Source organism: Choloepus didactylus, chromosome X (genome assembly GCF_015220235.1).
Source record: "Choloepus didactylus isolate mChoDid1 chromosome X, mChoDid1.pri, whole genome shotgun sequence".
Taxonomy (NCBI): domain Eukaryota; kingdom Metazoa; phylum Chordata; class Mammalia; order Pilosa; family Megalonychidae; genus Choloepus; species Choloepus didactylus.
This window is the reverse complement of record NC_051334.1, coordinates 128,897,080-128,910,498: the sequence shown is the minus strand read 5'-3', so window position 1 is coordinate 128,910,498 and position 13,419 is coordinate 128,897,080. Positions and strand designations below refer to the sequence as shown.

The following is a 13,419-nucleotide window of genomic DNA, read 5'->3' as shown; positions in this document are numbered from 1 at the left end:
AATGGATCAACTGAAGAAGCTAGAAAATGAACAGCAAACCAATCCTAAACCAAGTAGAAGAAAAGATATAACAAGGATTAAAGCAGAAATAAATGACATAGAGAGCAAAAAAACAATAGAGAGGATAAATATCACCAAAAGTTGGTTCTTTGAGAAGATCAACAAGATTGACAAGCCCCTAGCTAGACTGACAAAATCAAAAAGAGAGGAAACCCATATAAACAAAATAATGAATGAAAAAGGTGACATAACTGCAGATCCTGAAGAAATTAAAAAAATTATAAGAGGATATTATGAACAACTGTATGGCAACAAACTGGATAATGTAGAAGAAATGGACAATTTCCTGGAAACATATGAACAACCTAGACTGACCAGAGAAGAAATAGAAGACCTCAACCAACCCATCACAAGCAAAGAGATCCAATCAGTCATCAAAAATCTTCCCACAAATAAATGCCCAGGGCCAGATGGCTTCACAGGGGAATTCTACCAAACTTTCCAGAAAGAACTGACACCAATCTTACTCAAACTCTTTCAAAACATTGAAAAAAATGGAACACTACCTAACTCATTTTATGAAGCTAACATCAATCTAATACCAAAACCAGGCAAAGATGCTACAAAAAAGGAAAACTACCGGCCAATCTCCCTAATGAATATAGATGCAAAAATCCTCAACAAAATACTTGCAAATCGAATCCAAAGACACATTAAAAAAATCATACACCATGACCAAGTGGGGTTCATTCCAGGCATGCAAGGATGGTTCAACATAAGAAAAACAATCAATGTATTACAACACATTAAAAACTCGAAAGGGAAAAATCAATTGATCATCTCAATAGATGCTGAAAAAGCATTTGACAAAATCCAACATCCCTTTTTGATAAAAACACTTCAAAAGGTAGGAATTGAAGGAAACTTCCTCAACATGATAAAGAGCATATATGAAAAACCCACAGCCAGCATAGTACTCAATGGTGAGAGACTGAAAGCCTTCCCTCTAAGATCAGGAACAAGACAAGGATGCCCGCTGTCACCACTGTTATTCAACATTGTGCTGGAAGTGCTAGCCAGGGCAATCCGGCAAGACAAAAAATAAAAGGCATCCAAATTGGAAAAGAAGAAGTAAAACTGTCATTGTTTGCAGATGATATGATCTTATATCTAGAAAACCCTGAGAAATCAACGATACACCTACTAGAGCTAATAAACAAATTTAGCAAAGTAGCGGGATACAAGATTAATGCACATAAGTCAGTAATGTTTCTATATGCTAGAAATGAACAAACTGAAGAGACACTCAAGAAAAAGATACCATTTTCAATAGCAACTAAAAAAATCAAGTACCTAGGAATAAACTTAACCAAAGATGTAAAAGACCTATACAAAGAAAACTACATAACTCTACTAAAAGAAATAGAAGGGGACCTTAAAAGATGGAAAAATATTCCATGTTCATGGATAGGAAGGCTAAATGTCATTAAGATGTCAATTCTACCCAAACTCATCTACAGATTCAATGCAATCCCAATCAAAATTCCAACAACCTACTTTGCAGACTTGGAAAAGCTAGTTATCAAATTTATTTGGAAAGGGAAGATGCCTCGAATTGCTAAAGACACTCTAAAAAAGAAAAACGAAGTGGGAGGACTTACACTCCCTGACTTTGAAGCTTATTATAAAGCCACAGTTGCCAAGACAGCATGGTACTGGCACAAAGATAGACATATAGATCAATGGAATCGAATTGAGAATTCAGAGATAGACCCTCAGATCTATGGCCGACTGATCTTTGATAAGGCCCCCAAAGTCACCGAACTGAGCCATAATGGTCTTTTCAACAAATGGGGCTGGGAGAGTTGGATATCCATATCCAAAAGAATGAAAGAGGACCCCTACCTCACCCCCTACACAAAAATTAACTCAAAATGGACCAAAGATCTCAATATAAAAGAAAGTACCATAAAACTCCTAGAAGATAATGTAGGAAAACATCTTCAAGACCTTGTATTAGGAGGCCACTTCCTAGACTTTACACCCAAAGCACAAGCAACAAAAGAGAAAATAGATAAATGGGAACTCCTCAAGCTTAGAAAAAAAAAAAAAAAAAAAAAAAAAAGAAGACACTGAGATCTATCTCCAGAGAAAATGGGCTGTTTGCTTTTATCTTAAAAAATTTAAAAAAAAAAGAAGGAAAGAGCTATCCCTCCAGGAGAAAGCCTCTGTATTCACAGGCTTCCTCCAGATCCTCTCTGCCTTCACCATCTGCCTCAGGCCTACTACCCCAGATGCACTGAAAATAGTCATTTCATACAAACCATTGTTTACTCATTCTCTAAGGCATGAACACAGTGATGGGTTGGAAATGGTCTGAAGAGTAGCTTCTTTTCAAATAAACACACTACCAATCATAAAGAAGATTAATCATCTACAGAAAGAGAAACTTCCAGCAACCATAATTTCAGGTCCATATGGAATAAAAACACATGGACATAGGTCTATGGGTGTGTTTTTTTTCCTTTTAAATACACGACATTTTTTGTATTTTAGCAAATAAGGATATGAATTTCATTTGGGACACCTTATACATATGGAACAATTCTCATGAAACTCCGCTGGCTGTTTTTTAAATTTATTTACATTGTATTTTATTGGTTCAACAGAGAGAAGATTACAGCATACACTGAGGTGCTCAATTATTTAAGTTCATACCTAACATTTTATATTTTAACATATACCCAGGGCCAACAATTGTTCTCACCAGCTTTCTGAACCATTAAGCTGCACTGTTCTCCTTCTTCTAAATCAAATAAGTAATCTGTTGTCATAGCAATGCTCCTTCCCACTCCAAAATAGTTCAATACAGGCTTTGTTTGAGCAGGCAACTATCTGTCTACCCCCAAAATTGGTCATTATCTTCCATCTTCTTGACAAATGGATTATTAAATTTAGTTTCCTGACTTTTACAGTCATCAGGAGATTGTATTTCTATGGCACTTTCTAGCACCTGTACAGCAAAGGGGCTTAGGGACCCTTCCGGAACTGCCTGGAAGCATATCACATCTAAGTCACTGGGTGACAGCCAATCTCACTAGTCATGATGACAACGATCCTTTGCATTATTACCCAGCTTTACAGTTTATAGAGTGCTGTCACATACTCTATTGTATTTGAGACAGCAGTAGCTTATGCTTTTATGCTTCTTCAATTCCCTACATCAGGTCTGTTATTTTAACTGTGCACATAAATGGTCAATCACACTCATTCTGTTCTTTATTCTCTAAGGTTGAGTTCTGCTTCTAACCCTTTTGACATAGTATATATTAAGCTAATGAGGGTAATTAAATAAGCTCTTGGAATGGCAAATAGAAGCAACAACAGAGGCACAGGGTATCATTTTGCCAGTTCCTCTGGCATTGGCCCACTGATGGGTATTAACCAACTGTTTAGACAAACACAGAAGACCACAACCCCAGAGTCAGTCAGCACCAATATTAATGGTAATCTTATATTTGTACAGCATGTCACAGTTTAGAGTGGTTTCACAAAAATGATCTAATTCGCATCGTACCTCTTGCCCACCCCACCTCCCCACAACACACATAAACACAGCTGGATCAGTGTGGGTATATCCAAAATTTTATTCCCTGCCTTAGAGTTTATCCATTTTTAAATAAGGATGAATAACAAATCCAGTTCCTTCCACCCTGATCTTTATTTCATGCATCCATATTCTGTAAAATCTGGAGCCCCCCCCCCATTTAAGTTGGATTTATTTTTTGTACTAAACTTTTCTAAGAAAATTTGTAGGACAAGATAAGAGAGTGGGGAGGAGGGGTTCTCCTTGACACTATCCAAGGTCTTGAAAGCTTGGTTTCTTTGTTTTCAATTTTGATTTCTAATAAATGCATTTAAGGCCAACAAAAAAAAAAAAAAGAAGAGGAGAATGGGGGATGGCAAGACAGATTACCAGGAACTTTCACTTTTCCTTTATAAGTTTCTGCATTTTTTATTTTAAAAATTTATAATCTTACATTACTTATATAACCAAAACAAAGTTTACTTAAAAGAAGGAAGAAAGGAAGAGTCTCATCGCACTTAAAGGAAAGGACAGCTCTTGGCTCCCGCAGCCGAACTGGACGCGGATAGGTTTGGGTGGCTCTGGGAGCTGCTCTGCGGCTCCCTCTGTCTGAGCCCGGACAGGCTGGAGCCCTTGCCCCAGCCCCTTTGGTCCTTCCTATGGGTCTTCACGCTGCTGCTCCTTCTGCTTTTTCCCGCCTGTGTTTTCTTAACCCATTTGGAGCAACGTCCAGTTTGTTTTTGTTCACTTCTGTGAAACCTGCTGATTCTTCTAATCCTTCTTTTCTTTTTTTTTCTTTCTCCTCCTTTAAAAATTTTTCTTTCTTTGCCTTCACGCTTATCAGGATTTGGTGGGCTTGAGACTGCCAACTCCACCGCCAGTGGGTTTAATTTTGGGGGTTTCGGACTAACTGCTAATCCTGCAGTGAACTTTAATATTGGGAATTTCGGTGTTTCTACTACCTCGGCGCCTCCGTTCAATTTTGGTAACAGTCTGGCAAGTGCAGGTGGGTTTGGAGGATTTGGGACAACATCTACAACAACAGGTTCTGCGTTCAGCTTTTCTGCTCCAGCTAACACGGGTACTACTGGACTCTTCGGTGGTACTCAGAACAAAGGGTTTGGATTTGGTACTGGTTTTGGTGCAACAACAGGAACTAGTACTGGTTTAGGTACTGGTTTAGGAACCGGATTGGGATTTGGAGGATTTAATACGCAGCAGCAGCAGCAGCAGCAGCAGCAAACTACATTAGGTGGTCTCTTCAATCAGCCTACACAAGCTCCTACCCAATCCAACCAACTGATAAATACAGCAAGTGCCCTTTCTGCTCCAACACTATTGGGAGATGAGAGAGATGCTATTTTGGCAAAATGGAATCAGCTGCAGGCTTTTTGGGGCACAGGAAAAGGATATTTCAACAATAACATTCCACCAGTGGAATTCACACAAGAAAATCCCTTTTGCCGATTTAAGGCAGTAGGTTACAGTTGTATGCCCAATAATAAAGATGAAGATGGACTAGTGGTTTTAGTTTTCAACAAAAAAGAAACAGATATTCGAAGCCAGCAACAGCAATTGGTGGAATCATTGCATAAAGTTTTGGGAGGAAACCAGACCCTTTCTGTAAATGTAGATGGTATTAAAACATTGCCAGATGATCAGACAGAAGTCGTTATTTATGTTGTTGAGCGTTCTCCAAATGGTACTTCAAGAAGAGTTCCAACTACAACATTATATGCTCATTTTGAACAAGCCAATATAAAAACACAGTTGCAGCAACTTGGTGTCACTCTTTCTATGACTAGAACAGAACTTTCTCCTGCACAGATCAAACAGCTTTTACAGAATCCTCCTGCTGGTGTTGATCCTATTATCTGGGAACAAGCCAAGGTAGATAACCCTGATTCTGAAAAGTTAATTCCTGTACCAATGGTGGGTTTCAAAGAACTTCTCCGAAGATTGAAAGCTCAAGATCAGATGACTAAGCAACATCAGACCAGACTAGATATAATATCTGAAGATATTAGTGAGTTACAGAAGAATCAGACTACAACTATGGCCAAAATTGCACAATACAAGAGGAAACTCATGGATCTTTCCCATAGAACCTTACAGGTCCTAATCAAACAGGAAATTCAGAGGAAGAGTGGTTATGCCATCCAGGCGGATGAAGAGCAGTTACGAGTTCAGCTGGATACAATTCAGTGTGAACTAAATGCACCTACTCAGTTCAAGGGCCGACTAAATGAATTGATGTCCCAAATCAGAATGCAGAATCATTTTGGGGCAGTCAAATCTGAAGAAAGATATTACATAGATGCAGATCTGTTACGAGAAATCAAGCAGCATTTGAAACAACAACAGGAAGGCCTTAGCCACTTGATTAGCATCATAAAAGATGATCTAGAAGATATAAAGTTGGTAGAACATGGATTGAATGAAAGCATCCATATCAGAGGTGGTGTCTTCATTTGACAATTCACAGCCTTGTGTTGGAGATTTAAGACATTCATCCTCTTATTGCATTAGGCCTTCCTTAAGAATAAAACTGACCACATGGAGGAAATAAAAAAAAAGAAACAACCCTCTCTTGGCTTGTTTTCTGAGAAGGTTACTTAATAAATTATTGTTCATCAAATCCAAAATAACATAAGTTACCTCACAGCTCTTCAAAGATAGCTTTGAAAGATTTATATCTAAAAGCTGTATCTACTTTTAAAAAGAGAAGTACATAATTACCAAATAGTACTATTGTACATTTTTACAACAACATTGTTCTTAAAAATAATCAGTGTTTAATAATTATTCTCCATAAGCCTGTACTCTACTTTCCATAGCAAGTAAATATGAACTGTCTACTTTGCACATAGCAAAAATTGTATAATTACTTGGATGTTGGCGACTTGTACTTCACAAGTAAATGTACATCTGTTTTTATATTTGTGTATTCATCTATGGGAGGAGTAAAGAAAATCCAAGAGTATTTAATGATTAATGTGGTTTTCTTTTCATTCTATAAAGATTTTAAAATATATTTTTGTATTATTCTACTTATTTGGAATTTACAGAACACAACTAGGCAATTAGGATATGACAAAATCACTTATCATTTTTGTAATCTTTTTGTTTTTTAAATCTTATTTCTAAAAAAGGAAAACAAATAAATTCTTGATTTGTAATGACTTTAAAAAAAAATAAAATAAAAATAAAAAAATAAATAAAGGAAAGGACAGCCTGAAAGAAGGGGTCCCATTTGACTCACCTGCTACCCCTTCTTTTGAAACTCTCTGGGAAGGAAGGGATAGGCTGGTGAGGAGGGCCAGCTCAGAGTGCTTATTTAGGAAAAAAAAAATCAGAATCAGGGGCTGCCCTAACAGAGCCTGAAAATAAGATTTCACGCCACTGTGTAGGCTCAGGAGGTGAAGCTGAAAAGTTCCATTCCCACCCAAATGTAATTTGTCTCCCAGTATGACTTCCAGCTTCATGTGGTCTGATTCCATTCAAAAATCTAATAAAAGAGGTAGTAGTTGTCATAATTTCTACTGAATGGTCCTTATGAGCATTTGTCTCTCAGAGACTTTATTTTCTTTCTGTAGAGTGTGCAGAGGAGCTCATAAATTACTTAGAAATCCCATGCAACTATTATCTCAATTTCTCCACACCTTACCCCTGTCAAGTGGAAGGGAAATGAGCATTACCCAAATAATTACTGCCATTGAACCTAAAAAGCAGAGAAGTTATAGATTTCAGCCAGGTCACCCCCAAAACGCTAGGCAGTAGGAAGAATGCCTAAAGGTCTGTGACCTGTTTGACCAGTTGTAATGTCTACAAAGTCCAAGAGAAATAAAGCTCTCCTTCCTGCTCCTCACCCAACCCAATAGGAACACGGCTTTCAAAACTGTTTTAATGAAGACAAAAGCCTCTGGCACTTGAGGATATGAGGGTGCTAATTTTGTTTGGCAAAGTCAAATTGCTTTAAGAATTTAATTCTGTAACAGAGAACATGCAATTCTGATTTTAATGGTTTAACGATTTTAAATGTGTTTCTTCCCTGGAGCTCAAAATCCAATTTCCCCAATCTTACTAGAGGGATGCTTTTTGCCATCACCACGTCACCTTTATTGATCTGTCTACAGGCTAAGTTCCAATGGGACCCCTATATTGAACACTTGATCAATGGATATAACAAACAAATGGAAAAAAATACTTATTACACTTAATAATATAGCCTCAAAATAGATAAAGCAAAGTTTGACAGTACTACAGGGAGAAATAGATAAATCCAGTTTCATGGTGGTAAATTTTAACATCTCTCCCAGGAATTGACAGATTAAGCAGACAAAAAATTTGATAAGTCTATGGAAGAACAGCATAATTAACAAGGTTTACCTAGTGGGCATTGACCTCGTGTCAGGCCATAAAACAAGTTGCAACAAACTTCAAAGAAATAGGACATACAAACCACATTCTCTGATCACGATGTAATTAAGTTAGAAATCAACAACAAAAGGATAACCAAAACAAGTTTCAAATTTTTTTTTACAACCCTCCTAAACAACCCATGGAATAGTTAAGCAATCACAATGGAAATTAGAAAATACTTGGAACTGAACGTTCACCACCACCACAGCAAAACACTCCATATCAAAATTTGTGGGATGCAGTCAGTGTGAAATTATTAACCTTTAATGCTTGCAGTCAAATAAGAAAGTCTGAAAATAAATGAGCTAAGCATTCAACTTAAATTAGAAAAAGAATAAGAAACAAAGCCCAAAGAAAATTGGAAGAATAAAATAAAAATAGAAGCAGAAATGAACAAAATAGAAAACATATTATGGAGAGGACCAGTAAGGCTCAAAATTGCTTCATATAAAAGATTAATAAAATATAAACTTCTGGTACAACTGATTTTTTAAAAATAAGTAATATTAGGAATGAAAAAGAAGACACTTTTCTACTGTCTGTAGTTTCTATAGTTAAGAGGCTATTATTAAAACTTTAAGCCAATAAACTTTAAAATTTAGACAAAATGGCCACATTCCTTAAAAAACATAGCTTACCAACACTGACTAAAGAAGAAATAGAATGCCTGAATAATCCTATAACCATTAAAGGAATTGAATCAGTAGTCCAAAATCTTCTGATAAAAAGACATCAAACCCAAGACAGTTAAATACTGGTGAGTTCTAACAAACATTCAAGAAACAAAAAACTCCAATCTTACATAAACTGTTCCAGAGTTTAGAAAAAGAGGAAGCACTACCCAGCCTATTTTATGAAGCTAGAATAAACTTAATACTAAAATTGGACAATATTAAAGAGGAAAACTAGAGCCAAGTTCACTCACAGACATAGTTGCAAAAACACTAAATAAGTCATATCCAGGAACAATAAAGGTAATATACCATGACCAAGGCAATTTGAGTCCAAGAATGCAAAGTTGGCTTAATATTAGAAAATCTATCAATGTAATTTGTCACATTGAAAGATTAAAGAAAAAAGGGCATATGATCATCTCAATAGATAAAAAAGCCTTTGATAATATTTAACATCGATTCATGATTAAAAAAGTAAAACTCTTAGTAAACTAGGAACAGAAGGGGAATAGAGGGAATTTATATAATCTACTTAAGTTTATATCCAAAAAAATCTACAGCAAACATCAAACTTATGGTGAAACACTGAAAGCACACACTTTAAGACAGGGAACAAGATAAGGGTACCCACTGTCACCACCAAACATTATATTGGAGGTCCTAACTGGAACAGTAAGACAAGAAAAATAAATTTAAAATATAATGATTACAAAGGAAGAGACAAAGGTCTCAGTCTTTGCAGATTATGATCACTAACACAGAGAATCTAAAAGAATCTCCAGATAAACTAGCTACAATTCATTTAAATACACTTGACAAGGTTGTTGGATACAATAATTAATGAACAAAAACCAGTGCATTTCTAAATACCAGCAACTAACAATTAAAAAGTTTAATTAAAAAAGAAAAAGACTACGGACTATAGTTAACAGTAATATCTTAATATTCCTTCATCAACAGTAACAAATATACTGCACCATTACTAGGAGTCAATAATGGGTGGGGTGGGGGAAGGGGTATGGGATGTTTTAGGTTTTCTTTTTCTTTTATTTCTTTTTCTGGAGTAATGAAAATGTTCTAAAATTGATCATGGTGATGAATGTACAAATATGTGATGATACTATGAGCCATTGATTGCATACATCAGATGGATTGTATGGTGTGTGAATATATCTCAATAAAAATTGCATTTTTTAAAAAAAGGAAAGAATAAAAAAACTTTCTATAGATGGTACAGCATAGTCGGTTAAACCCCTAGGCTCTGGAACCATATTGCCTAGTTTTTAATCCCAGTTCTATCACATATTGGGTAAGCTCTGTGCCCTACTTCTTGGAATTCTTCTGAGGATTAAATGAGTTAATACAAGTAAAGCACTTAGAACACTGCCTGGCACAAAGTAAGGGCTAAATAAATGTAAGCTGTTATTATTACTATGAAGAAGTAGTTAATAGGCCTGTCACCCAGGGCTCCAAGGTTCTAACTATTGGACTGTAATATATCTCAAGGGTAAAGAGACTGGGAGCCACCTGTCACAGGAGCCAAGGAAACTCATCCATGATTTCCCGAAGGCTCGGCATTGAACTACCACAACTAACATACAGCTCATTACCCACATACCCCGCTGCCTGCAGGGCAATTAGCAGAAGCACACACCCTTTCTCTGGAGATTTCTGCCCCAATCTTACCAACTCTTTAGCTGGCAGCAAATGTCAACAACTTTGAGCTTCCCATAAGGATGAAATCCAGAGTTCCTGATGGTTTTTCTTCAAAATCAAGAGGAACAGGCAAACCTTGTGCCTCTTGAGACAGACTAATGGCAGGAGAGGTTTGTGAGGTGTTAGAAGAAAGGCTGCTCTTATTAGCTCCATTTCTTGGGGGAAGGGAGGAGACAGTAACTAATATTTTCTAAAGATCTATCTACTACACCCTATTCTAAAGACTACAAAAACTAGCTCATTTAATTCTCTCAATAATCTGATGAAGTAGGTGGAATGATTAGCTCTATTTTACAAATGAGGAAATAGGGTGACAGTGATTAGGGTACTTGTTTAAAGGCACACAGCTCATGAGTGACAGAAATTAGCTTCAAACCCAGATCTGTCTGACTCCAAAGCCCCATGCCAAGGGAAGTGGAAGAAGATAAGAAATAAGTAAGGGTAGTTCCCAAAATGAAGGCAGCTGGTAGGTACTACATGTGTGAAGCTAAGAATTTCAATTCTCCTTCCGAAACCAAGGAAATTCAAAGAATAGTTATGTGAATAGAAGACTGAAAACCAGCAAAGCATTAGGGTAGCCAGTTAGTGCTGTACCCAGATTAAATGCTGATGTCATTTCAAGGCACGACTGAGCAATATTAGAAAAAATAAAAAACAAACAGAAATACTGCCACTCTGTGGCCTCATTTCACTTACTCTTTTCAGAAAACCAAGATATTCAAAGCAGGAAATACACTCCTGTGAACTTCCCCAGATGGAGGTAAGAATAAGGTAAAATCAGCCTGTGATACAGGGTTGGTTGCTGCAGCTCCATTTTTGATGCCACCTGGCTAACTCCTTCCATATGGTAATGCTGCAGGACTTAATTTCTCAGTTGCCCCAATACCCGAGCCTGCAAGTAATGAATATCCCAAGGGTTTCAACCTGGAACTCGTGAGCAGAACGTGAGCAGAAGAAAGTTATGTGCAGCACCAACCATGTGCCAAGCACCACCCCTATCACAGCCCACCTGTTAGCTTGTTAGAGCTTCCCCATCCTGTCCCCAGGTAAATGATTTTTTTCTCCTAATGGTAGTACCTAATCTGAAGAGCCTAGAGACATACATGAGCAGACAGAAGTTAAGAGCTTGGTCTTGAGGGCAGCCCCTCAGAGCCCTGCTTGATGCAAGCCCATGCACATTCCATCTGAACAAGGGGCCTCTGGGTTCAAGAGCACAACAACAACAACAGAAAAATATTTTTATAAGATCAATGCTACCATTCAAATTGCAGCATCCCACAGCATTAGCCTCAATATTCCTAAGTACAGAAGACTTTTTATGACAGAACAGATAAATGAAAGGCAAATTACACTAGACCTAGTTAAGTGTGCATCTGCTGTCAAACTCTGCAGGGACATAAAAGCTGCAAGTACAACCTGCTGTTTAGATTGCTTCTCTTCTAGAAACCACTATCCTCCAAAGTCCTCTAACAAAATAGAACATAAAGCAATAAAATAGAAGCACCTCATATTTAAGTGCCCTATTACCTTTCAGCCTTTATCTGATATTTAGAAATATTTTAATAGACTACAGAGCTTGAAATTAAATAACAGCCACTTTAAGAAAGCTAGTTATCTCAACAACAAAAAGACAAACACAATTAAAAAATGGGCCAAGGATTTGAATAGACATTTCTCCAAAGAAGATATTCAAATGGCCAAAGTATGTTAAAAGATGCTCAGTATCATTAGCCATTAGAGAAGTGCAAATTAAAACTATTACGAGATACCACCTCACACCCACTAGGATGGTTATTATTAAAAAAAGAACAGAAAATAAGTGCTGGAGAGGATGTAGAGAAATATGAACCTTCGTACATTGTTGGTGGGAACGGAAAATGGTGCAGCCACTACAGAAATCAATTTGGAAGTCCCTCAGAAAGTTAAGTATAGAATTACCATATGACCCGACAATTCCACTCCTAGGTATATATCCCAGAAGAACTGAAAGTAGGGACCCGAACAGATATTTATACACCAATGCTCATTGCAGCATTATTCACAATAAAAAAGGTGGAAACAACCCAAAGTGTGCATCAACAGATGAATGAATAAACAAAATATGGCATATCCATACAATAGAATATTATCCAGCCATAAAAAGAAGTGAGGTGCTGGTATATGCTACAGCATGGACATACCTTGAAGACATCATGCTGAGTGAAACAAACTAGATAGAAAAGGACAAATATACTATGCTTTCTCTTATATAAAATACCTAGAATAAGCAAATTCATGGAGACAGAAAGCAGAATAGTGGTTACCAGGGGTGGGGTGAGGGGGAAATAGGGAGTTATTGCCAGATGAGCATGAGTTTTGGATTGAGATGATAAAAATAATCTGGAAATGGATAATGGTAAAAGTTACACAGTTCTGTCAACGTACTTAATGTCAAAGAATTATCCACTTAAAACTGGTGAAAATGGTTTTAACATTATGTCTATTTTACCACAATTGAAAATAAATTATTTTTTAAAATCTAAATAAAAGAAAGCTATAGTACTCCTCTCTGATGTGGGTAAGGAACTAATTGAAAAGAAACTCCCTTTTTTTTTATAAATTCCCAAGGGAGAACTGAGACACACACACACACACACACACACACACACACCCCCAAAGTCACACACACACACACACACACACACACACACCCCCAAAGTCACACACACACACACACACACACACACACACCCAAAGTCACACACACACACACCCAAAGTCACACACACACACACACACACACACACACACACACCCCCAAAGTCTAACTGGCTAAGCAGGTTAAAAGCCATTTGATGCTAATTGACCCATTCCGGATGCTCCAGGTAGGACTATTAGATTCTCCCCACTCTTGCATTTCTGATGCCTTCTGTCCCTCACCCAGTTCTCTGATTTTTCCGTTACACCAAGAGGTGGAAAATGAACCAAAGTGTCACCAAATGTCAGAGCTGGAAGGTATCTAAGAATCATCTCGTCCAGCAC

The 13,419-nt window shown here is 37.2% G+C and overlaps 2 protein-coding genes across 16 annotated transcripts in view; one reads left to right on the top strand and one right to left on the bottom strand.

Moving 5' to 3' along the window:
• LOC119523262 (nucleoporin p54-like) overlaps nucleotides 1–6,484 on the top strand; it is a 61,964-nt gene extending 55,480 nt beyond the window's left edge. The window contains exon 2 of the mRNA XM_037822033.1: nucleotides 4,431–6,484. Coding sequence (XP_037677961.1) covers nucleotides 4,431–6,061 — 1,631 coding nt within the window. The 3' untranslated portion in view covers nucleotides 6,062–6,484. The remainder of the gene's footprint in view (nucleotides 1–4,430) is intronic.
• TMEM164 (transmembrane protein 164) overlaps nucleotides 1–13,419 on the bottom strand; it is a 318,291-nt gene that overhangs the window by 282,893 nt on the left and 21,979 nt on the right. The window lies entirely within an intron of this gene.